At 54.7% G+C, this 22,266-nt stretch overlaps 10 protein-coding genes and 1 non-coding gene across 11 annotated transcripts; 5 read left to right on the forward strand and 6 right to left on the reverse strand.

Moving 5' to 3' along the window:
* Window positions 1-152: 152 nt before the first annotated feature.
* Window positions 153-1,145, forward strand: N656DRAFT_828890 (uncharacterized protein; the record flags this gene model as incomplete). The annotated part of the gene is made up of 1 exon (XM_064818561.1): window positions 153-1,145. The coding sequence occupies exon 1, from the start codon at window positions 318-320 to the stop codon at window positions 1,143-1,145; it is 828 nt and encodes a 275-aa protein (XP_064670793.1). The 5' UTR covers window positions 153-317.
* Window positions 1,146-1,632: 487 nt separating this feature from the next.
* Window positions 1,633-1,718, reverse strand: N656DRAFT_t70. The gene has a single exon. It is a non-coding gene; the product is annotated as a tRNA-Lys (tRNA).
* A 409-nt stretch (window positions 1,719-2,127) lies between these two features.
* Window positions 2,128-5,048, forward strand: N656DRAFT_648583 (uncharacterized protein). Its single transcript, XM_064810443.1, has 4 exons — window positions 2,128-2,681; window positions 2,758-3,542; window positions 3,599-4,369; window positions 4,439-5,048. Exons 1-4 carry the CDS (start codon window positions 2,265-2,267, stop codon window positions 4,926-4,928), a joined length of 2,463 nt encoding a protein of 820 aa, XP_064670794.1. The 5' UTR covers window positions 2,128-2,264; the 3' UTR covers window positions 4,929-5,048.
* A 348-nt stretch (window positions 5,049-5,396) lies between these two features.
* N656DRAFT_768163 (uncharacterized protein) lies at window positions 5,397-6,846 on the reverse strand (the record flags this gene model as incomplete). Its single annotated transcript, XM_064813601.1, has 3 exons — window positions 5,397-6,284; window positions 6,380-6,533; window positions 6,596-6,846. 3 exons carry the CDS (start codon window positions 6,844-6,846, stop codon window positions 5,397-5,399), a joined length of 1,293 nt encoding a protein of 430 aa, XP_064670795.1.
* A 2,464-nt stretch (window positions 6,847-9,310) lies between these two features.
* N656DRAFT_844776 (uncharacterized protein) lies at window positions 9,311-9,965 on the forward strand (the record flags this gene model as incomplete). Its single annotated transcript, XM_064819161.1, has 3 exons — window positions 9,311-9,544; window positions 9,609-9,719; window positions 9,778-9,965. Exons 1-3 carry the CDS (start codon window positions 9,370-9,372, stop codon window positions 9,963-9,965), a joined length of 474 nt encoding a protein of 157 aa, XP_064670796.1. The 5' UTR covers window positions 9,311-9,369.
* A 620-nt stretch (window positions 9,966-10,585) lies between these two features.
* Window positions 10,586-12,145, reverse strand: N656DRAFT_708039 (uncharacterized protein; the record flags this gene model as incomplete). Its single annotated transcript, XM_064811475.1, has 5 exons — window positions 10,586-10,829; window positions 10,879-11,858; window positions 11,919-11,928; window positions 12,022-12,060; window positions 12,123-12,145. 5 exons carry the CDS (start codon window positions 12,143-12,145, stop codon window positions 10,586-10,588), a joined length of 1,296 nt encoding a protein of 431 aa, XP_064670797.1.
* A 657-nt stretch (window positions 12,146-12,802) lies between these two features.
* On the forward strand, window positions 12,803-15,426 carry N656DRAFT_648609 (cytochrome P450). The gene is made up of 13 exons (XM_064810444.1): window positions 12,803-12,929; window positions 13,034-13,226; window positions 13,288-13,324; window positions 13,390-13,481; window positions 13,591-13,726; window positions 13,781-14,104; window positions 14,162-14,191; window positions 14,256-14,296; window positions 14,359-14,411; window positions 14,474-14,598; window positions 14,675-14,982; window positions 15,038-15,157; window positions 15,210-15,426. The coding sequence occupies exons 1-13, from the start codon at window positions 12,904-12,906 to the stop codon at window positions 15,255-15,257; spliced, it is 1,533 nt and encodes a 510-aa protein (XP_064670798.1). The 5' UTR covers window positions 12,803-12,903; the 3' UTR covers window positions 15,258-15,426.
* Window positions 15,427-16,016: 590 nt separating this feature from the next.
* Window positions 16,017-17,195, forward strand: N656DRAFT_708474 (uncharacterized protein; the record flags this gene model as incomplete). Its single annotated transcript, XM_064811507.1, has 2 exons — window positions 16,017-16,504; window positions 16,610-17,195. Coding segments are annotated over 2 exons (1,074 nt in total), but the record flags the coding sequence as incomplete, so codon positions are not given.
* Window positions 17,196-17,383: 188 nt separating this feature from the next.
* Window positions 17,384-18,111, reverse strand: N656DRAFT_752406 (uncharacterized protein; the record flags this gene model as incomplete). The annotated part of the gene is made up of 2 exons (XM_064813038.1): window positions 17,607-18,111; window positions 17,384-17,540 (listed from the first exon to the last, which is right to left on the reverse strand). The coding sequence occupies exons 1-2, from the start codon at window positions 17,960-17,962 to the stop codon at window positions 17,384-17,386; spliced, it is 513 nt and encodes a 170-aa protein (XP_064670800.1). The 5' UTR covers window positions 17,963-18,111.
* A 430-nt stretch (window positions 18,112-18,541) lies between these two features.
* On the reverse strand, window positions 18,542-19,930 carry N656DRAFT_674724 (acid protease; the record flags this gene model as incomplete). Its single annotated transcript, XM_064810471.1, has 3 exons — window positions 18,542-19,300; window positions 19,353-19,682; window positions 19,805-19,930. Coding segments are annotated over 3 exons (1,215 nt in total), but the record flags the coding sequence as incomplete, so codon positions are not given.
* Window positions 19,931-20,654: 724 nt separating this feature from the next.
* N656DRAFT_708590 (aldolase) lies at window positions 20,655-21,744 on the reverse strand (the record flags this gene model as incomplete). Its single annotated transcript, XM_064811520.1, has 2 exons — window positions 20,655-21,087; window positions 21,173-21,744. 2 exons carry the CDS (start codon window positions 21,742-21,744, stop codon window positions 20,655-20,657), a joined length of 1,005 nt encoding a protein of 334 aa, XP_064670802.1.
* Between the last annotated feature and the right edge of the window lie 522 nt (window positions 21,745-22,266).

Consider the following 22,266-nt stretch of genomic DNA (forward strand, 5'->3'; position numbering starts at 1 on the left):
AATGCTGGACCATGAACACGGTTCACACCAACCGGCATGAAGTGATAGCTGAAGCGTTTGACATGGATTTCAGTGAACATAGGGACAGGTTCCTGAAACCTACACTGCTGGCGCAGCTGATCTATCGAGATTTGCAGCGTCTTGAGGAGGGACACTACGACACAACCGAGCCGGTGGCCTGTCCAAATCTCAGGACTGTAGGACTTTGTTCCAACGGAATGTTCCCGTGGTCGAGGTTGCAGGTAATGCCGCTTCTCCATTTCCCGTGACTGGAACGAGTGGATTTACTACGCATCGATGGGTTCTGGACCCCGAACATGTACTCCCGCTTCCCCAGCGCTTCTATCACGGAAGAAGTTCAGGAACCACTGGACTATAGCCGGGTCTTCAAACGTATTTTGCATCTCCGCGTGTTCGCCGATTTCGTTCATATTTCGGCCTTGAGGTTCTTTGCCGAGCGAGCTTCGAATCTGGAGTCACTCGAGATTGGCAGTCGCTTCGTGTATAACGGGGAGTTCCGTACGGAAGCCTACAACTTCAATACAGAGATATTGCCGTTGGTAGGAAACACACTGAGGCGGCTTACAATTCAAGACTTCTTCACCGATGTCCGCGGCTCGATGGTTTCCCTTGGACCCGACGAAACAGTGGATCTGAGGGTTCTACCCAGATTGGAGGAGCTCGCCGCTCCGGCATATGCCATCTTCGCGGTCCCAGGCACGGCACACGCCGACGCACCCTCGCCAAACCTGAAAGTGCTGAAGAAGATCATGGAGGATAGGTGGAGCTGGTATAGGCGTGAAAAGTATGCCTTGCTTCTTGATCCCCTTGTTGGGTGGAAACCTTCACGATTCTCGGGTAAGTTGTTCGACTTCATCATGAAGTTCGCCAGCAGTTTCAGGACTCGGTTTCCCAACCTTGAACAAGTGGTCTTCCAGTACTACCACTGGAACGATCCTGCTCTTGACTGGTCGAGAGAAGAGGTCGAACAAGTTAGCGCTGCGTTCCAAAAGCAGGGCGTCAGTTTTGTTTACGAGGAGTACCGTGTAGAGAAGGACGATCTCGACCCTAGTATAGGATACTTCTCCCAGTCCGCCGTGGTGTCGGATCATGATTACCTAGACACGCCTCAGGGTCCTAGCTGAGGACTAGGGGCAGTTCGGCGCGAGATTACCTGCTCTGGCACGTCTCATTACTGCCATTCGGTTTGCATAGACGTCAAACTATGGAATACTAAAGCGATAGTTTTACCATCAGTGGCGCATCGAGATGATGGAGGGCTCAACTCACGAGTTTATTGAACAAATCGGGTGTCGTGATATGGCTGAATCATGCTGACGACCTCTTGCCTTTGAACTTGTCTCGCTCCAATGACTCATCCGCTGCCACCCCTCAGCGTCCATTCCACCGTCTCTTCCACCACAACCACTTCCTCCTCTTCCTGAGCTTAGAGAGCCGGTACAGTTGCGCGGGTCGAGCGTCTGAGGTTGAAGAGATCTGGGGTAAGACCATTGACAAACCACATCATGACACTGTAAAAAAGGCCCTTGAGGGAACAGATCACCCTTGTTGCATGAACTCCATTAACAAAAAGGAAGAAAACACAAAAAATTGATCGTTGATCGGGAATTGAGCCCGACGTGGGGGTCGAACCCACAACCTTGAGATGGACGGAGCTCCTTAAGAGTCTCACGCTCTACCGATTGAGCTAGCCGGGCAGGCTATTGAATGTTGCAATAAGACAGAATTGCTCCAGTTGTAGATGACACTAGACTTTCGATGTGAACGAGTTGCCCGTTGGCTTGGTGCCGACGAACCCAGTCGTGATCCGATTTTGGTTGTCGTTTTGTTCTGTTGGCAGATCCATCACCGAGAAGCCAGAGTGACATAATGGCAGCAGAAAAGCACAAAACAACAGCAAGGATTTTTCGACAGGCCTACATGTACGAATATCGTGCTGAAATGAGGAAGGAAACCGGAAAGGCCAAACGCAAACGTCAACGAAGAGGCTTGGGATGGAGGGCAGGCTGACTAAGCTGGCTAGGTACGTACTGTGCCTAAGCAGCCTTGAGGCAGCCATACAATGGAACGATTGCAGATTTGCAGTGGCTCGAGCGCCAAGCAAAATCTTGAACGGCTTTCTCCTGTCAGCCAAGATCCGTGATTCTACCGGACCTTCGCCGAAAAGTCGCCAACCTGCGAATCACGGCGGAGTGAAGCCACGCGTCAAATAAGGCGCGCCGAATTGGAGCGCCAGTCGCATTATGTCGTCGAGCTATCCTCCACCACCGGCCTCAGTACCCGACGGCACAACTTCGAATTCCATAGACACGCCGCAACAGCAGCAGCAAGGACCCGAAGATGAACCCCACCCGATCCATCCTGCCTTCGCCGCTGAGGCCGCTGCCGCCGCTGCGGTTGCGGCCGCGCACCATGGGTTGCAAGCTCTCCAAGCCGCTGTTGCCGATTCCGCATCCGTGCCGATAGCAAGCCCTGCGACAGTGGCATCACAACAGCAGCAGCAGCATGCAACGCTTCCCGATGCCTCTCCCTACCTCGCTGATGCCGGGGCATCTGCCGGTCCCTCCTCAAGCCCTGCCGACATTGTGACATCTGCACCACCCCCCAGGGCAACTCGGTTGCGCCGAGCGTGCGATATGTGCAGCCAGCGCAAGGTCAAAGTACGAATTGCTGGCATTCCAATACCCTTTCCAGCCGCAGAATCACAAGCTAACGTTTGGTGTACATTGAATGCAGTGCGACGAGATGCAGCCGTGCCGGCCATGTAACGATCTGAACGTCGACTGCACCTTCAATCGAACAATGAAGCGTCGCGGGCCGCCCAACAAGCATGCAGAAGCTGCAAGGGCAGCAAAACAGCAGCGGCTCGAGCCTAATCTAAGTCCTGGGCCACATCATGCCGCCAAAACATTGATCTCCATCGCCGTAGGCCAGGATACCCAGGCAGTTCTGGATGCCGAATCGATTGCGCCCTGGCCGGTGCTGACGCTGCTCATCGACGACTTCTTCACATATATACATCCTCTCGCGCCCTTCCCGCACGAGCCTACATTCAGGATGTCCTTCACTACCCGTGAGGATCGGACCAACCGGACGTTTCTTGCCCTTCTGGCCAGCATGATAGGCTGCTTGGCTGCATCTTTTCCTCGCGCAGTGAGACAGCATCTAAAGGCGCACCAACACGGCATGAATATGTATCCCAAGGCGATTACTCTAATTGAGCGATGCAGGACCGTCGCCCTCGAGGCAAGGGGCGCTTCTTTCTACAGCAAGGACGACGTGACCGTCTACGACGCAGCAACGAGCTACTTCCTCGGCTTGGCAGCGGGATACGTGCTGCAGTGGAAGGTTTGCCGCCGCTTCATGGCCGAGACCATGTCCTTCATCAGGGAACTGGGCTATCACAAACCCCGGGACCTGGGCTCATCCATGTTTGGTGTGACCTATCGTGGGCCCTCCTTCAACCATGTCGAAGACCAGCTCGGCAAGCGCATCTTCTGGTGCATGTTTCTGGGCATTCGGTATGTTAGCCACCGGCGCAGGTTGTTTACCGTGTTCGTTATTAAACCCCGTGCAGGTCGATGTCGCAGCTCGGCGCTCCACACGGCGAAATCGTTCTCCCTCCGCCAACGCCTAGCGAGCCTTACCCAGAATTTCCGGTCGAGGTGGATGATCAGTACATCCTAGCCCACCAGATCCTAGGCCAACCCGAGGGCACTGTCTCCCTCCTTACTGGCTTCGTTCAAGCCATCAAAATCTACATGACCATGAACGGTCTTGTCAGCGTGGAGCTGTCCTATGGCATAGCCACCCTCCCTTTCCACGACCAAAAGGTGATGCTGGACGAGTGCCTGCAAGCGGTTAAGCACGTAATGGACGACCTGCCGCGCGAGCTCAGAATCGATCTGAACTCGCCCGACAGTGGCGCCAACCATGGGCTTGACAATCTCCTTCCAACAAATTCTCAAACCTCAAATCTCTTTGACGATAGCGGCGCTGGCGGACTTGCCTACTTGAATCTTGGCTACCAGCAACAAACTCCAGCCGATTTCCGGCACATTGTCAGCGCTCACCCCGAGCGCCGCCGCCTGCTCCAGTACGAAATCCAAAAAGCAAACATTTACGCCTCCCAGCTAGCCACGCGCTCGTACTACGTCGAGCGCTATCTCAACCTGCGCGACGCCCACCGCGAACACGTCCGGCAAGCAGCCGCCGCCGCCGGCGCCTCGTCTTTCACTCCCAACGGCGGTGGGGACGCCTCCAACCCCACCGACACCGCGAATGCGAACAACAAGTCTGTCGCCGCTGCCGCGCTCCGGGCAGCCGCCGAACACCACACCCAACAACAGCAAGCTCACCCCAAATCCCAACAACAACATAACCCCGACCCGACGACGACTGACTCAATCGACACCAGCATGGTCGCCGAACGCGAGCTCATCGTTCAGAACCTGCTCACCGTGCTAACCACCATCTCCCAGCGCAACCTGGAGCCCAACGGCGGGTCCCTCATCAACAAGATCCGCCAGGTGGCAAGCACCCTCGTGAACGATGCCCCCGAGCGCAAGGGGCCCGTCGCGGTCAAGGCGGAGGAGGGTCTCAGGTTGTTTGTGGACGTGCTCATGCGCTTGGAGCGTTCTGGCACGGGAATGCCTGTCGGTGGTGGTGCGGGAGTTGGAGTGGGGTTTAATCAGATAGGTATTGGCGGTGTGGGGTTTAATATGGGAGTTGGTGGCATGGGATGGGGTTTCGGGGTCGGGGTTGGGGTTGGGGTGAATGGTGATGGTGGTGGTGCTGGTGTTGCTGGTGGTGGGATGATGGAGGATGAGGAGCAGGAGTTGAGGAATTGGGCCGATCTGAGGCAGTGCCAGGTCAGGTTTCTGCAGGGTGGCGGGTTCATGATGTGAATAGGTGCTTTTGTCAATTCGTTGGGTGGTTTGATTGAGGTTTATAAGGCGTTGAGGTGGGGAAAATCGCGGCTTGGTGCGCCCTGGGTAAGGGATTGCTGTATGAGTACGAGGTACCAGGTGTTGTTGTCGTATAGTATAGCACCATAGCTTGGGGATAGCTCCTCCGGTCTTTCCTCGGTCTGTCTCTCTGTAGTCCGGCTGCTACTGGAGGCGGCTATTTCAGCCTGCTCTTCCTGATGGCGCTTACAAATGGGCTGCTAGCCTGCGGTTGCCATCTCGCATTCACTGCCTATCTATCATGCGCAATCGTGGAATCCCCAGGTTATCTCGTCAACTACCTACCCTGTTCACTCGCCAAGCTTCCTTGCAGTGTCTGTCGGCATCCAGTCCCATGAGAGGGTTGAAGCTCGGTTAGACTGGCGCGATTGTGTACTGGGGCAGGACCGTAGCGTGATAGGTATGTACCTATCTTATGCTGTCAGGCCGAAAAACTGCAACAACACACCCACCGAAAGGACAGTCGGCCTTAAGCCCCAATCCCGCAAATGTGGCCTCCTTGTACCCGCTGGGGCAGTACGCATCCCCCGGCAGCTTCAACACGCTCACCATGAACATCCATTTGCCTACAAAGCTGGCAAAACTCGTCATGACGAACAACCAAAACACAAACTTGACGAGGCCTCTCTTCCACCGCTTCGTCGTCAGGAACTTATCCCGGAAGAAGCGTGCGAGAAGGAACAGGTTCTTGTCGCCAATCTTTTCCTGCGAGTCGGCCTTGTCCTGTTGTCCTTTAAATCGAGTCGAATTACGCCACTTTTGTCGGGCAGCCCATCCCAATTCCCATAGTGCCCATATTGGTGTCAACCCCAGGAACCCAAAGACAATGATGAAGGCGCCGAGGGCAATAAAGCCCATTCCAAACATGTATCCCGTCTTGAACAGCCATGCCTCGATAATGCCCAGGAAGAAGCCAAGCTGCATCGGGATGGCGATGACCCCAAAGAGAAGATAGGTGAGCAGCCAGGGTCCCACGGCGCAGACCAGCCCGATCGCCACCAGAAAGTCACCCGGCCCGAGACTGCCGCCCGGCGTGGCCGTGTTGACCATCATCAGGATTTGTCCCGTCGTGAAAACCATCATCACGGCCACCCCCAAAAGCGTAACGATTGCATCGGCGGCCAGGACCCGGAAACCATGGCCCTTGGAGAAGTACCAGCCCGACAACGCGGCAAGCAGCGGCGCGGCCGTAGGCTGTAGGAACTCCATGGCTGCTATGATGAAGCCAGAGTTGTTGTTCCCGTTAGCTCGCAGCATAAAGGCCTGGAGCGAAGGTTCGCCGATGCCTGCGCCGAGCTGGATGAAGAGGTGTAGCCAGCTAAGGAGCCGGTGCCCTTTAGCCACATCAAGGCGGCCGTCTGGAGAAAGTCGAGGAGGATAGAAAGGCTGACCCCGAGTGCAGACCAGAGCATTGAATCGCACTGTGAAGCGCCAAAGTAAATAAAGAAACTGTGCGGGACAGTGGAGAACCTCCGGGTTGTTTCGGCGGTGCAGGACTGGATGGATAAGGGTTGTTGGACAGCGCAGCGGGTGTATTGGTGAGTGCTGGGCAAGTGTTAGTTCAAGGGTTAGGATACCTAGGCGCGGTGAACGGGAATGCCACTGACGCGATCTCCATGGACTGGTAAAGAAGCTCAGGGTGTGTTGTTGGTACAGAGCTCTCAACTATGTCTGCGCTGGAGAAGGTGTAGTCGTTAATGATCACCGGTCGGCATGGAGTGGACTTTGCATATGCATCAAAGAAGTGCTTGATCCAAGACTCCCATACCGGGAAGAAAGGGGCCGTCCTTTTGCTCTCCTTAAAATTGACGGAAGGTTGGAGAGAGGGCAGGGGGGAATATTTGCGGGCGTCGTTCATGTTTGGCTTCCTGATGAGCACTAACTGACCGTTGCGGAAAGCGAACGAGAAAGGCCCATCGGGAACGTCTGGAAGCAGTGAAGCGATTTGATGGTATGTGCAGTTGGAGAATCTGTCGGCCGTATCCCATCGTTCCCAGTGAGGAAAGACGTAGGTTGATTCCAGGAGCTCGATGTACGTGCTACAGTTTGCTTTGACGGCCTGTTATATATTTTGTCAGTGTCAACTCAAGTCCGTCAACCATCATCAATCACCTTGACAGTAAAATCCTGCGTGAAGTTGCAGGTCAGGGGATATGCAGTGGTGCCGTTGCTCGTCAAGTTTCCCAAGACACCCGTCGCATTCCGCCTGTCGAGTTGCAGCACCGGAAATTCGTGCCCATTGTTGTTGCTATGTCTGATTCAGAGAGCGGATGACACGGCAGCATACCCTATCAAAAGAACTCGAGTGAACAGAGACATGCCGGAGAGCCCAAGGCAGCAAAGTGTGGGAGCTTTTCAACCTCCAGCAATGTCAAGGACCAGGATCAAGGAGCGACAGAAGCCGAGTCCACGTCCCAAAAGGAGAGAGTCCCCGCCCCTTAAGTACCGCAAAGTTTCGAGAGGGAAGAAGGCCGGCATGAGGCGACCTGAAGGGGTGTGAATTAGATCAATGTCTTCCGGGCAGCCTGGCAGGTCCCAAATCGCGAGGGTTCTGTGCATGGTTGAAGTGAGCCCGAGGCTTGGGCGTAGATGAAGCGGAGAGTTCCAACCGAACAGCAGCAGTAGGGCTAGAGTCTAGACCTTCGTTGATCAGCGCCTAGGGACGCCGGGGGGCTCTCAGCCGCGCGCCTCAATCGATGTCCGGAGATTTCAAGAGCTAGGGCCTAACGGCAAGGCTTTCGATAAGAACGCTTGAGAAGAGTGTTTCTTCTCAGGTTTTGCTCGAGTGGAGATGAAGAGGTCCAAGATAAACACAGGCGACCGCCGCCACATGTGACATCTGGACGCCGACCAAACCATGACGGGGAGGGGGCTTAAGGGAGGGCATATAAGATAAAGCCCTATTTTTCACAACCAAACGTTTGCGGTTGACAGAGCAATTGACTATCGTCAGTTTCGTGGCCACTCGCTCCAACTTTAAGTTGAAACTTGAGCGGTCGGAAATGGCTAACGGCCTGAAATTCGCGGCTCGTTTGGCAAGAGCATTTGGAGCGAGGCAGTCGCAAGCGGCCCTCAGTTCTCCTGCTCCTGGAGCCGCGGAGCGGCGGGTGAACTTCGCGGCTTCCTGGCGAGATGGCTCAAGCAAATTTCTTGGCAGCACTGTGAAATGTGAATTGTGTCGATAGGGGACAGATTGACGAAGCAGTTAAATACCTGAATCTGAGGTTGAATGTCCAACTCGCGGGAGATTGGACTCGACCTTTAAAGTCGGCTTCGGAGTGTGACAACCGCAGAGACCTTCAAAGGTCAGATTGCCGAAGCCGCATCTTGATGGTTTGCATGTCTGTACCTCTGAACCCTGTTAGGATCAAGGTAGGATCGACGCCACTTTAGAAGTTTAGGAAGACTAGGAAGACGTACCAGGTGGTTTGTTCCACCAAAAGGGTAGGAAAAGACAGAACTGTAGAGGTCGGGTTTGTGCCTGCTCGCGGTTAATTGACTGTGATTTGAAGTCGGAGAGCCGAGAGGTACTTTTCCGGAGGGCACCGTGGACACTTGTTGTGTGTAAAGGAGGAAGGAAGGAGGGACTAACCATGGCGGGGGTTGACTGGTGCTGGAAGGTGGTCATGAAAGGTTCAGCCTGGTATATAACTTGAGTCTCCCTTCATACTTCCAACCCCTAACGGGTAGAAGTAGCAAACTGGTAGTAGTAGGCCCTACTCCCTCCCAACCTCGACGGAGATCTCCTGTTCGATTCACCAACCGTAACCCACCACAACCCATGCCGGAACGAAGTCAAATCGCAGCATACTGGAGCTGAGGGAAACGCTCCATCAGCTCCTACCAACCGTCCTCAACCTCCAGGGACTGCTCCACCCAGCGGGAGACGTCCCGGCGAAACTTGGCCTTCGCCTTCGACCACGCCACGAATCCCTGATTCTTGTTGTCGTGGATCGGTTCACGAGGTGGGTTCGATTCTTCCCCACGAGCACCACTATCACTGCTCAGGAACTGTCCGAATTGTTGCACAAGGAAGTCTTCTGCAGATATGGGTTCCCTGAAGGCATTGTTTCCGACAGAGGGCCAGTGTTCACCTCTCAGTTCTGGAGCGATTTGTGTTACCTTCACAAGATCAAACGCAGGCTTTCAACCGCCGCCTTCTACCCCTAAACTGACGGGCAGACGGAGCGTGTCAACCAAACGGTCATTCAGTACCTTGGTCTGTATGCGGCCGAAAACCCTTCGTCTTGGACTAGGGGACAGGTAGACGCCGCAAAAGAAGAGAAAAAGACCTTGACAAAAGCTCACCTAGAGCTGTTCGAGCGGCAACGCCACGAGGAACGCCAGAAGACCTGCCCCGCCGAAGTGAAGCACCGGGAGCATGAAGACCGCAACAAAAGAAACAATTGGTGGGTTCGCTGTCGAGGGCGACAGCGACAACGAAGAAACGCGCTCATTCCTGAGGAGGAGACATACTGCCTGCCCTACGTGGAGCAATTGCTGCCAGGTCAGGAAGCCAACTGCAAGCTTTCCGGTCGCGGCGCTGCCTGCAAGGAGTGCCGCCAAAAGAAAAGAGTCTGCGTCTAGGATCCGCAGCTCTGGGCTAAGTGAAAAACCCAGAGGATAACAGCGATGCTACAACATCCTCGACTCCTCCCTCAAGCAGGAAAAGAAAAGCAGATGCGTCTGCTATCAAGCCGGGCGAGACGCAAAAGAAAGCCAGACAGAACGGTATGCCCGGAGTTCCTGTGACATGTAGTTTGATATAACTCTAACATTGGTCCTCTAGCAACACCAACAAGACTGCCCGAGCTCCAGCAAGAGGAGCTCGAGAATGAAGATCTACATTCAGGTTCAAATGACGACGAGTCCGATAGATGGCCTTGGGGAAAAGACGAACCCGAATCCCCAGATTTCGAAGAGATTGAGGATCCGGATGGGGAGGGGTTCCCGTTATACGAAGCCGAATGGTCCTAGATAAGCGGCAAAAGAGAAAAGAGACTGCGTCTAGGACCCACAGCTCTGGGCCGGAAACGCGCGCCTCCGCTGGGGTGTTAAGTAGATCGAGCAGATGCTCAAAGACAAAAAGGCCATCCCGGAGAAGGGCCGCAAAAGGTCGGCAACACCCCCGGCAAGCGCGACGTCCTCACGGAGGACTTCTCCCGTTTTGTGCGGTCCTACTCGCAGCCGTTCGCCGCCGCGTAGGCGAACCGCACGCCCGGTCGCTCTGCTTTCGCCCCCGCCGCTGATGACAACACTCCCGCCCCGGCCTCTACTCCTGATGTCGTGGTGTCATCTAAAGGAGGACGCGGTACAAGAAGCACTGTGGTGGTCATGATCGTGGCGGTGGCCCGGTGGGATATGGTAATCAGCAATGGGAAGGGTAGTAGAGAATGCTATTATCATGTCCCAATCTGTCGGCAATCTTCAATGGACAAGTTGGTTTGGAAGGCTCCATTTCCCCTTACGATACATTCGAGGCTTCGTGCGGGTTGAAATGATACCATTTTCTCACTAACGAGAAATAAGTGCCTCAGTCCATTGTCCTGATGGATAGACAATTAAGGCAGTGTATTGAGTGTAATTTCAACCCACAGTCAGACGGCATGAGCATTGATCCATCCCTGTGCCCACGCCGAGTGTTGATTCCAGGGACTGGCTATTGTCTTGCAGATATCTTGGACGACGCTTTTTGGCCAACCCTTCATAAACCAGTACTGAAGCTCCGCAGAATGGAACACGACGCAGTAGTAGGATAGCAATGCCAGTGCCGCGGGGTTCTTTTGGCGAAGTAGCGGGAAGAAATCATCGGACATTAGTATAGGCCACGCTGCCACAACCCTAGTTAAATGTTAGCAGAGGACACACATCTAACTCTCGATAATCATACCTATATTCTGGGGCTTGTGTGTTAAGCCTTGCCTCTTGTATCGTCTCGATCAGTCGAGTAGCCTCGGCATGAATGATGCTACGCACGCCCGCCCCGAGTTCCGATTCAACCAGCCCGGCAACAAACTCCTCGAGAGCCAAGGTTACACGGCCAAGTGTCACATTAACTTGCTCAGCGGGCCCTTGCTGCAAGAAAAGCCTCGAAAACGGTCCAGACCGCAGCGCAGCATCTGAGGATTGTAGAACGCTACCTATCCCCTTGACCAACAGAAAAACGTCTATCAAATCGTCGACGGTAGGCTCGGCGCCGGACGAAGCCGCCAGTGCGCAGAGGAAAAGCACGCTGGCGGATATAAACAATGCATGGCAATTGTCGGGTGTTATACTCCCCAACGCGATGCGCATGCCCCGGACGCCGAGGCTCTGGTGATGCGAGGCCCGGAGGGAGTACATCTGCCGCCTCTCGGGTTGCAGGTAGGCCAAGTGGTAGCTGGACAGCGCCAGGATGTGATGGAGCAGAAACACATTGTGGGCAAAAGCCTGCTTGGGCACCTCGATCTGCCAGATACGATCCGTTTCGTCCCCCGCCGAGGATATGGAGATTGTCCTGAAGGTTGATGTGATGAAGTGGTGCATCAGCTCCATGTCCAACACCCAGTTCACGTCTTCCTGGGGCTGGCCGGAGAGGAACTTGTTGAAGTACGGAAAGGGGTCGTGTTCCGGGATGTCCGCTGGGGAGGGTACCACAACCACGCCGGCGTCTGGCTCTCCGGTTGGCGGGAGTGATCCATCTTGTGCTGGTGGACGCGGTTTGGTCCTCTTGCTGATGGGTAATCTTCGGGCTTGTGCTGGCGGGGTCTGTAAGGGGGGTGCACGTGAAGTCGTGGTCAAGTCGCCGTTTGTGTGACCGGAGATGAGACTGCACGACTCGAGAAGCCCATGGCGTTTACACGCTGAACACCCGTTGCGGTTCTCATCGCACTCGAAAATGTTAACATAACCGTTAACAGACAGACGTAACGGGGGATACCAGAGTCGCACCTTAACGCGCCTGGAGCCGTGTATGATGGTTGTCAGCCAGAGATCCTCGGAGCTTGCCGTATCGCTGTATAAGGTAGGGTAGCAAACAGTGGCTCCACTTCACCTTTGTTTGCACCTCTTGCAACCGTTACGCGATTTTGTACTGGACAATTTAGACAATTTAGAGTCCAAACCCTAATGGCGCAGAATTCAGGGGAAACTTACTATCCAAGCCGTAAGCGACCCATCGTTGATTACGCACTAGACTATCTGGATGGAAAAGGAATGGGGGGAGACTCGTAGCATGAAAGCGAAAGCGAGAGACGGTGGGATTAAGCTCGGCAGATGGATCCTTAGCCGGGGCGGGGCCCCGGAACAACAGCCGGACTCTGCACTAAACCCGAAACCGAGCACCCTAACCCTGTGAAACGCAGCAGTCGTGACTTCCATATGTTCACCACCAATCGTGCCCGGCACTGACTCCTGATCCAATCGACAATCGAGAAAAGTGACAAACAAACCACACCGTCTCTACCCCTGGCCAACGTCCGGTAGGAGCGGTTGCAGCCGCGAGAGATATTGGGTGCAAGTGGTATGGCATTACCTTACCCTGTACATTTCTCATTCTTTTCACTTTCGTGAACTGCCAGTTACACAAACCCGTTGCTTCGGCCGACCTCCCTCGTTTTCGTAAATCGAGATGAGGTGCCTGCGAGTCATCGAGGTCATGGCTAAGCTCATTTTATACCAGATCTGCGGGTAAATTGAGACCTGTCCGACTCCAACCCCGTCAAGTGTTGCATTGGATGTGAAGCCTGCGACCACTCTCAACCCCAACCTCCAGAGTTCGGACGACTGGATTTCAGAACGCCACTCACGGCCCACAGCGGAAAATGTGCTTGGTCATTCATTGGCACGGCTCGTCACGAATCCGAGCCTATAACGTGGTATCCCATCCCAACACAGCACGCCGTGGTGTACGGCGGATATAAGTACTAGTATCAGAATGCCGCCCAGTCCCCGTTTCAAAAGGTACCTACCTACCTACATTACAAACCGCTACAAGCCGCTTGAATCACCGTCCATCCATTCACGTCTAAAATGGCTGACACGCAACCTTTTGTTCAGGGGATTAGCGACAAGCTGCCTCTGATTCTACCGACGGTCACTGCACTTTTAGTCGTGGTCCTGCTGCAAGCGCTCCTCAACTTCAAGCAACAGCCCCTGGCCCAAATCCCGGTTGTCGGCCAAGAGCTCGGCGGTGACCATGAGAAACGAAAGCAGTACCTCGCCAGAGCTAACGAGTTGTACAATGAGGGCTACCAAAAGGTTTGTCGGCTTGCCCTCGGTTGCGGCGAGAGAAACAGCAGCTGATAAACAGTGAATCCAGTTTCGCAAGGGAATCTTCAGGATTGTCACCTCGGACAGTAATACAACTCCCGCATCGCTACAAGCCTTGTTATGGATCACCGCGCGCTGACAGGTCTTCAAGAGTCGCCGGTCTTGGTCGTGCCACCCAAGTTCTTGAACGAACTGCGGAAACTCCCTGACGAGATTCTCAACTTCGAAGATGCCGTCTCGCAGGTAAGCTTACCCCAGTCCGTTCCAGCTGGTCTCCAATCTCGAGAGCTGGGTCTCCTTCTCCGTGTTATAATTCAGTCTCGGTGTGTCACAATGGCTGACCAAGTCCCAGCGGGCTCACTTTCAATACCTCAAGATGGCGGAGGGTGCGAAAATGATTCCATTCACGGTCAAAAGCAGCCTAACCCCCGCTCTTCCTCGACTGGGCGAAATCCTTACAGACGAGATAGAACGGGCGTTCCGCACAGGTTTGTTTTTGTTCTGAGGCTAATGAGCCGAGGGATGGCTGACTTTCTGAATAGAACTCCCTCCTTGTGAGTCCTGGACGCCGGTCAACATCAACCGGAAACTGCTCCGAATCGTGGCCCTGGTGTCTGGGCGAGTATTTATCGGCGAAGAGCTCAGCCGCACTGAGGAATATCTGGATATGTCGATAAATTACACCCTAGAACTCATGGCAGTAAGAAGGGCAGTGGAGAGAATGCGACCGTGGCTTCGTCCCTTCCTTGTATCAAGGTTGCCCGAAATCAGGCAGCTCGATGCTCGTCTGGCACAGGCCGATAAGATTCTCCAGCCAGTGGTTTCTGCTAGGAAGCAGCTGGCGGACAGTGAAAAGCCTGACGACAGTATGTCTCTCCCAACTACCGGCACAATAGAATGGAACCCTGGCTGACAGGATGCAGTGTTGCAGTGGCTCCTCGATACCCAAGAGAGTGAGTCTCTTTTCTCCACACCTCAATCTTCTCTAGGAATGCAGTTGCTGACCTACCGCGTCAGAGCACAAGCGGTATACAACAGATGATATCGCCAGGGTACAGGTTTGTCATCCCCAGGGGTGAGATTGTCCAAGACATCTGGCTTACTCGCTTGGCGGGACCAGCTAGTCATTACATTTGCGGCCATCCACACGACCACGTTGACAGCGACGAATGTGTAAGTCAAGTCACCTGTTCCAATCCCACGGTATGCCGCGACTGACTTAAAGGGACACAAAGCTTCTACAACATGGCCGCCTACCCTCAATACGTTCCCGAACTCCGGGAAGAAGTCCGAAGTGTCCTCGCCGAGCATGGGGGACTCTACACCACTTCAGCTCTACAATCCATGAAAAAGCTCGACAGTCAGCCTCTACCAACCCACCCATCTTACCTCCAACCCCTGTGCCGCAGCTGACCTATATCCTTGTACATGTACAGGCTTCATCAAAGAAAGCATGCGGTTTGACCCGCCCAACGCCGTCGCCTTCTCCCGCAAAGTCAGACAAAGCTTCACCCTGTCTGATGGGCAGGTCATCCCGCGGGGCGTGATCATTGAGGTTCCCGCTGGTGCCGTGGCGAGGGACCCGACTTTCTTCGACAACCCGGACGAGTTCAACCCCTGGCGCTTCTCCCAGCTGCGCCAGACGGCCAGGGAGAAGGGTGAGGTTGAGACGGCGGCGCAGCATCAGTTTGTGAGCGTCAATCCGACTGTTTTGACGTTTGGTTACGGGGCACATGCTTGTCCGGTATGCCCCTTGTCCTGCTTATTATCTATTTGAAGTGGGAGCTAATGATTTCCAGGGGCGTTTCTTTGCCGCCAACGAAATCAAAATGATCTTGTCATATGCGTTGAATAATTATGATATCAAACTGCCTGAGGGCGTGACGGAGAGGTATCCGAACGTTACCTTTGGGACAAGTGTATGTTTTCTGTTCCTTCCATTATACCTCAGGGCACTAACAGTGGCTTAAGAGCGTGCCGGATCCTACCAAAACGCTTCTATTCCAGCGGATTAGGTAAAGAGAAGCCAGAGCTGAGACGTCTTACCTACCAGGCTACACAAAATTGGTGTGGGTGAGTACTATGCAGTACTCATCGGGTGCCTAGCGTATTGAATTATGGAGAGGTTTTCAGCTTGATCTTCCCTTGCCGTTATTGGAGCAGTATTACCCTTAACTACCTACTCCGCAGGGGCATCTGCGTCACGATCAGTACAAGGCCATCAGTCACTCGAACGAAGTCTTAGTAAGGACTCTGGGTCGAGGGACAGGAAACAGGAACAGGAAAATTAGGGCAGGGGATAAGGGAAAAGGGCAAAGCAAACAAATGGGAGAGAAGAGAGGCAGAGAGACTGTCCATGGCGAGCCTGATCTGGACGAGGTTTACACCATCAAACAATCCCCTAACGTTAGTTAATACCAAGTCTCATCCAACTCTTTCTCTTGTGGGTGTTACCCAACCGATGATCCTCAATTTCCCCTCTATGCAAGGCACACACAGCCCGGCTCCAGTTAGGTAGTCAGATTGGAGCCTCTTGAGGCTGAGGTGGCTCCCTTATGTACAGACTCGGAGCGTGACGGACAGTGCGAGATAGGTACCATAGTTTCGAGTTTTCAACATTGAAGTTCCAGTTGGGCATGTGCCATAACGCACGGACCAGACGCGATTTAAAAGGACCGGCGCTCCCTCCGGGTTCCCGCCAGCGCGACACGACACGATTCCCCAAAACGCGCAACCTGGAAACCTCAACCATGGAAGACACAATCAGAGACCCCGCCTCGATCCGAACGATGGGCGCCCATTTCCGGGTCTGCCAACATAGACATGAGCATTCGGACTTACGTATTCAACAACCCCGAGGAAGCATACAAGTACATTTGCTGGTGCCACCCGCCATTTCCGGAGAAGGACGACGACGACGATGACGACGATGACGACGATGATGATGACGAAGACGAGGACAAGGAAAAGTGCGATGGCGGCGACACGTGCCTGTGCAAAAAGCCCGCCGAGGACCACCCGGACCACAAATGGATCACGACTGAGCTCGGCCGACGCAAGTTCTTCGCGGCACGCGACATGGTGAATCTGAGGGACCCGGATAACTTTTCGATGCATACCTACTCGGATCATGCCGGGTGGGGCGTGGTGGAGGTGATCCAGAATTTGCTGTTTAATGTTGCGGAGGCGGACGGGGATTGGAGAGCGCAATGGGCTGCGTGCGAAGCGCTGGGTTTTTTTCTGCGGACGGACATGATCGAGCCGATGTTGATTTAAGTAATGCACTGTCATTCTGGACCGCCTTGCACGTCCGCCGCCTCTGCTCCCGCCCGCCTTTCGACATTCGGTAGCTAACCTTCCGCTGCACGTAGGGTTGACGACTCCGACGGCGTCCGCGAACTGATCCGTCTCGTCGGGCGGACCTTCCTCGCCATGCTCGACCTCTTCGCACGGTCAAACCTCCGCCCAGACTCCCCAGTCAAAAACCTCGCCCTGATGATGACCATGTACACCAAATTCGGCGTCGACATACACAACGACATGATTGGCCTGAAAGGTGGCAAAGACGAAACCGTCAAAGTCACAGGACCAAACGGCGAAACGGAGATGTTCAAATTCAACATGGACAGATTCGACGAGTGCATAGCCGGGTATGCGGACCGGCATGGCATTGTGCTGCCTGAAATCTACCCCGAGGACGCGGCCGAGATGTTGCCTGAGATTCCTACAAAGGAGGATCCGTGGAATACTGCTGCGGCGTTTAGGAAGTATGAGAGATGGTATGGCACAGTCCGGAACGGGGGGCCCGAGTCGCGGCCGACGATTGGTGGGGATAAGCTCGATATTACGACGTGGACGAGTAATGAGCGCAAGGCGGATAGTTTGACCAAAAGGGATCCGCTTGGTGAGAGGGCGATTGCGGCGTTGAAGATGGGTATGATTATGTCGCTTGAGTAGGCCGGGGGAGTGTTGAATCGGTGGTGAGGTCGCTTGAAGTGTCCGCCCGGTGGAGTTTTGGATAGGTAGCGGGCGTGCTGGTTAATCTTGTGCGAGCCATCGATGTTTCGGGGCCCTTAATAGTGAATCACGGCGTCCGTCTTAATAACCCAATATTAGCTAGTTTGTTGTTTTGCGACGTCCCGTCTTCAATCAAAATGTGACTGCACGTGGTACGTCAAGGCTGCCACGTCGCCGTTAAAGTCAGAGCAGACGGGGCACGTCGAGACTTCCTGCTCCTGTTGTGGCTGGCTCTCGATCCCTCCCGAGTGACTATCCACCCCATCATCGTCACCGGCATTACCTCTCCCACCACCCTTCCCCTTCCCCTTCCCCCGCCCCCTCTTCGCCTTCCCAACAGGCTTGATATACGCATCCAGTCCAATCGTCGCCAACGGCTGCTCCTCCCCCCTTACATCCACTGGTCCGTCGCGGACCCGTCTCGCTCGGGGGTTACCGCGTGTATTCGTACTTTGAGGTTCATCCGGCAAAGCCTCAGACTCAATATTTGCCGCGTCGGTGGTCGTGACAGACGCGCCTGCGATACTTTGTACTCTTCCAACTCTATTGTCAACGAGTCGCACCTTAATTCCCCTTGGGTGGTTCCCGCGGGTGAGCACTTCAGCGACGGTCCCGGATACGGTACGGCCCGTGGGTTGGTCGGCTTTTAGTACTATGTTGACGTTGGCGCCTGGGAAGACGGCCGCGGTTGTCGGGACTCGGGGCATTGTGGGAAAGGTGGCGTCAAGGGGCTGTCGTTGTTGTTGGGTGTGGTGATGAAGCTGGGACACGACGGAGGTACGAATACGGAACGTACAGCATATTACAGCACCGGGTTGGTGGGGCTGCCTCCATGGACCCTTTCTGTTAGTGGGTGTGGTCCGTGCTATTCCATTGGTTCAGGGGGCAGATTTTAGGGGCATGCTTCCTGCTGGATCAAGAGGCACCTTGAACTCGCTGTAGCATCTCCCATACCTTGACTCTCCTTCTGTGTCTTCAAATCATGGTTTATCCAGTTACATTAGACCTTAATATCTGCCCCTATTCTATGAGAAATGTACGGTACAAGAATCTAATATGCAACATGAAAGTACCCAAATGCTGCTCCTGGATTACATGCATGCATCTAGTCGGGGTATCAAACCAAGGAGACCCAGAGTCTACAGCAACACAAACACGCCAGTTCCAAACAGGGTAAACACTCCAACAGCACCAGCAACACCCACAGCCTGCCAGTTCATACCAGGCTGCAAACCCCTAGCAGCGGCATTCTCCCTTGTCGAAGTCGTCTCCGCCGGACCCTGCGGCGCGCCCGTACCCGTACCTCCCGACGTACCTCCTCCTCCCGTCGTCTGACTGCCACTGGTCTCCTGCGCCGCCGGCGTCGCCACGCCCGTCGTCAACGGCACCGTCCCGCCCGCGGCAATCTCCACCACATTACTCTTCGTAGCATTAACGTTGCTCTGCGCCATGCCAATGACATTATTCGACAGGTCATACACCACATACGCCGAGCGCAGGAAGGTATCCCCAAGCAAATAGTCATGGTCACTCGTAGGGTATATGCCCATACGACAGACCCGCTCGTCGGGGAAGGGCAACCCCCGCGGCAGCTCCAGTCCACCGGAGGCAATGTACGGCTGGAGATCGTCGACGATCAGTTCCGCGGCGGAGACGTTCACCACGGGGCCGGAGGGGCCGTTGAATTGGTACGTGAGGAAGAGGTCTGTGCGGCTGCGGAGTGCGCAGTCGACGAGGATCTCGCCGGAGTTGTCGGTGTCGTCGACTACGTTGAGGAGGGAGAAGATGGGGTTTGCCATGCTGGGCGGGACGTAGGTGAAGGAGGTGCCGCTGTCGAGGATGGCGGCGATGGGCTCGTCGAGGAGGTCCGTGGTTGTGGAGTTGAAGCCGACGGTTACGCCGGTCACGGCTACGGTGAAGTGGTCGTAGATGGGCTCGCCGGTGGAGTTGTTGGGGATGACGGGGATGGTTTTGAGTTCGCCGATGAACTTTTCTGTGTCGATCCCGCCGAAGAGAAGCTCGCCGCTGTTGGCGTGGAAGTCGTTCTGAGGAGGGTTAGTTACTTGCTCAGGGAGGGGTGGGGGAGAAGGGGCTCACGAGGTACAGGCTGTACGCCTTGGTGGGAATCAAGCCCTGCTCGTAGAGGAGGTCGATGATGTTTGGATACGGCGAGGCTGCTGCCACGGAAGCGTTGTACCCGATGCCGATCAGGCCCACGTTATTGGTACTTTTCTCGGCGAGACCCATTTGGACATTGGTGACGTTGATGGAGTTGCCCAGGGATATGTTGTCGGTGAAGTAATCACCGGACGCTCCAGTTTGGTCGAGATATGTAATGTCAAAGCCTCCTCTGTCCACGGTCTCGTAGGTTGAGCTCTCGTCTGGATCGAACGTGTCGACGCAGTAGCCCCATCGTTGTTGTAGTCTCTCGCTCTCACACTGAGGAGATGAGTGAGTGACAGTCCACGGTGCTTTTCATTCAGTGTCTTGTGTTTCTTACCAGATCCGCGTCCTTTGACAAAACCCTATCACCAAGTTTGTGAGATAACTTCTGAGAAAATCGGGGGGATGTAATACCAGAGATCGGCGCTTCCCGTGTCCACATGTAATGTTACCGTCTGTGGCGGCGTGCCGACTTGTATTTTGGTGTAATAGGCCGTCCGATTGTTAGAGAGGATGGCCGGAAAGGAGCGGCGGTCGAGGCCCATTTGCTCAGGAGTGGCCTTGGAAATTGACAATGGCACAACCCTGGCAGCGCGTGCGCCCGCCGCCATGGCGAGAGTGAGGATGACAGGCCTCATTGTAACCCAAGGTAGCGTAGCCGTAACGCTTCGCGCCCTGAAAATTGAAAATGACTGGAAAGACGGAAGACAACGAGGCCTAGGGACGCGACGTTACGACAGGAACATTTGAGCGATCGCGCATCTTTAAAGCATTTCCGTCAATCCTGGCCAGATCCTGGGTAAAAGGGGTCCCGCCCCTTGGCTCTGGGGTTGGTTTGCCATTCCTTCACTGCGCCTCTTTGATCCTCTTGGATTGGGTTCAGCTCGCACTCGTCGGCTTACCAACCGAGCCACCTCACCGCTGTCAATTGCTGATTTGATCGGATTCAGGCGTGGCGCAGTAACTTAGGGGTCAGTACATACAATCAAGCTGTAGGCAACCGTTTGCAACTTGTGGGGTAGTGAACTAGGGAAAGTCAAATGTCTTGGCTTGCAATTGCGAAAATGCAGCTTTTTTAGGCAACCTCCACGGCATGAATATGGCCTTGAGCCCTAACCCTCTAGAAGTTGAAAAGTATCAACTTCCCCATTGAAAGGACCAGGAGTGAGACAAGTTGACAACAGGCACGGATCTCTGCAGCTTTTAAACACAGTTAGGAGGCTCTTTTTAAAGCATCTACAGACTGGCCTCCGTCTTAGCTATATCCGCGAGAAACTGGCTCTGCGCCTTCCTCCAAGTGCCCTCCGGCATACTCAATCCAATCGGCTGGCGGCCAACGCCGAGCTTTCCAAAATTCACCACGCGACACGTCGCTTCCTTGATCCCAACAATGCCATATCGCATGACAAACTCCTCGCCCAAGCTGACGACGTACTGCAGGCGGTGAATCTCGGCTCTCGTCTCGGGCGTTGCATCCCCCGCGAGATGCTGCTCAACCAGCTTCATCAACCTGACCACCGTCTTTGGGAAAAAGGCCGCCATGCCGTCGATGACGCCCGCAGCGCCGAATTGCACGATCGGGCCGAGCTGTGCGCCAAACCCGCTGAACACCCTGAACTCGTCGTGGTTGATCGCAGGGTCGAGAGACACCTGCACGTGATGGGATACGCTACGCACCGTTAGCCACTCATCGGTCCATTCCATCAAAGCCCACCTAGCCCTCTCCAGAGATGAGATCCAGGTACTGTACTCACTTCCCATGACTCATCTTACACCCAACAATCTTCCCATGCCTCGCCAACTCCCGATACGTCTCCGGCAGGACATGCACCCCGTTCGTCACGCCCGGGTAGTTATACACCAACACCGGAATCGGACTCTTATCCGCCACTACCCTGTACCAGTCCACAATCCCCTCCTGCGTAACCGCACCACCAAAGTACCCGGGCGTGAGGACCAGCCCCCACTGCGCGCCGGCTTGGGCGTAGTCGTTGAGCCATTCGAGCGTCTCCTCCAGCCCGTTGGTGAGAACCCCGGCCATGAGGGGATACCCGGGGAAGCCGGCTTCGTCAAGCCCTTTGCGGACTGAGGAGATCAGGGTAGAGCGTTCCGCGCGTGAGAGGTGGACGGCTTCGCCTGTTGATCCGCCTAGTACGATGCCTGTGATTCCGGACTGGGCGAGGAAGATGCTGTGTTGGATTTGGGCGGAGACGTCGACGGCTGGTTGGAGGGAGTCGCTGTCGCTGGAGGCGGAGGCGGGGGTGAAGAAGGTTGGGGAGGGGACCCAGACGCCTTTTGGCGGGATCAGGGCTGCTGGTGAGGTCATTGTAGAACGGGAAGTAGTAGCTGATGTGGACAGAGATTGGTAGGAGATTCGGCGCCCATTCTGGGGCTGGATTCGTTTCTTATATCAGTCAATGAATCGGCTTTTGTCCTTGTGCTGCCCGATGTCGCCATGATGATGGAGCCGTTGGAGGTGCGGGGTGTACTTCGGTCTCTCGGTGCCGAGGAGAATAGCTCTTCGCTGCAATTCCCGCCCGAAGATCGGCTCCACCAGCCGGGCAGTTGACGTTGAGGAATGCGGGGAAGCCGCTGTCTAACTCACGGTAGGACAACTTCGTTGCTAGAATACCCCTTGAGTCTGCCATGGGTACACTGGAAAGTAGAGCGGCGAGGTAAATGTGGTTCAGGCCAAAGCTCGGACTGGGACTTGACTTACATGACTGTATGCTGTGTAATTTGCTCTTCCTTTCGAGGCAACCACCTTTTTTCCAGATGGCGTTTGAGATTCCGGGGATCAGAATATCGTCCTTGCTAGCCAACGGCAAAACTTGCAGCTCAAGGAATC

The sequence above is a fragment of the Canariomyces notabilis genome (genome assembly GCF_033297395.1).
Source record: "Canariomyces notabilis strain CBS 508.74 unplaced genomic scaffold N656scaffold_9, whole genome shotgun sequence".
In the NCBI taxonomy this organism is placed as follows: domain Eukaryota; kingdom Fungi; phylum Ascomycota; class Sordariomycetes; order Sordariales; family Chaetomiaceae; genus Canariomyces; species Canariomyces notabilis.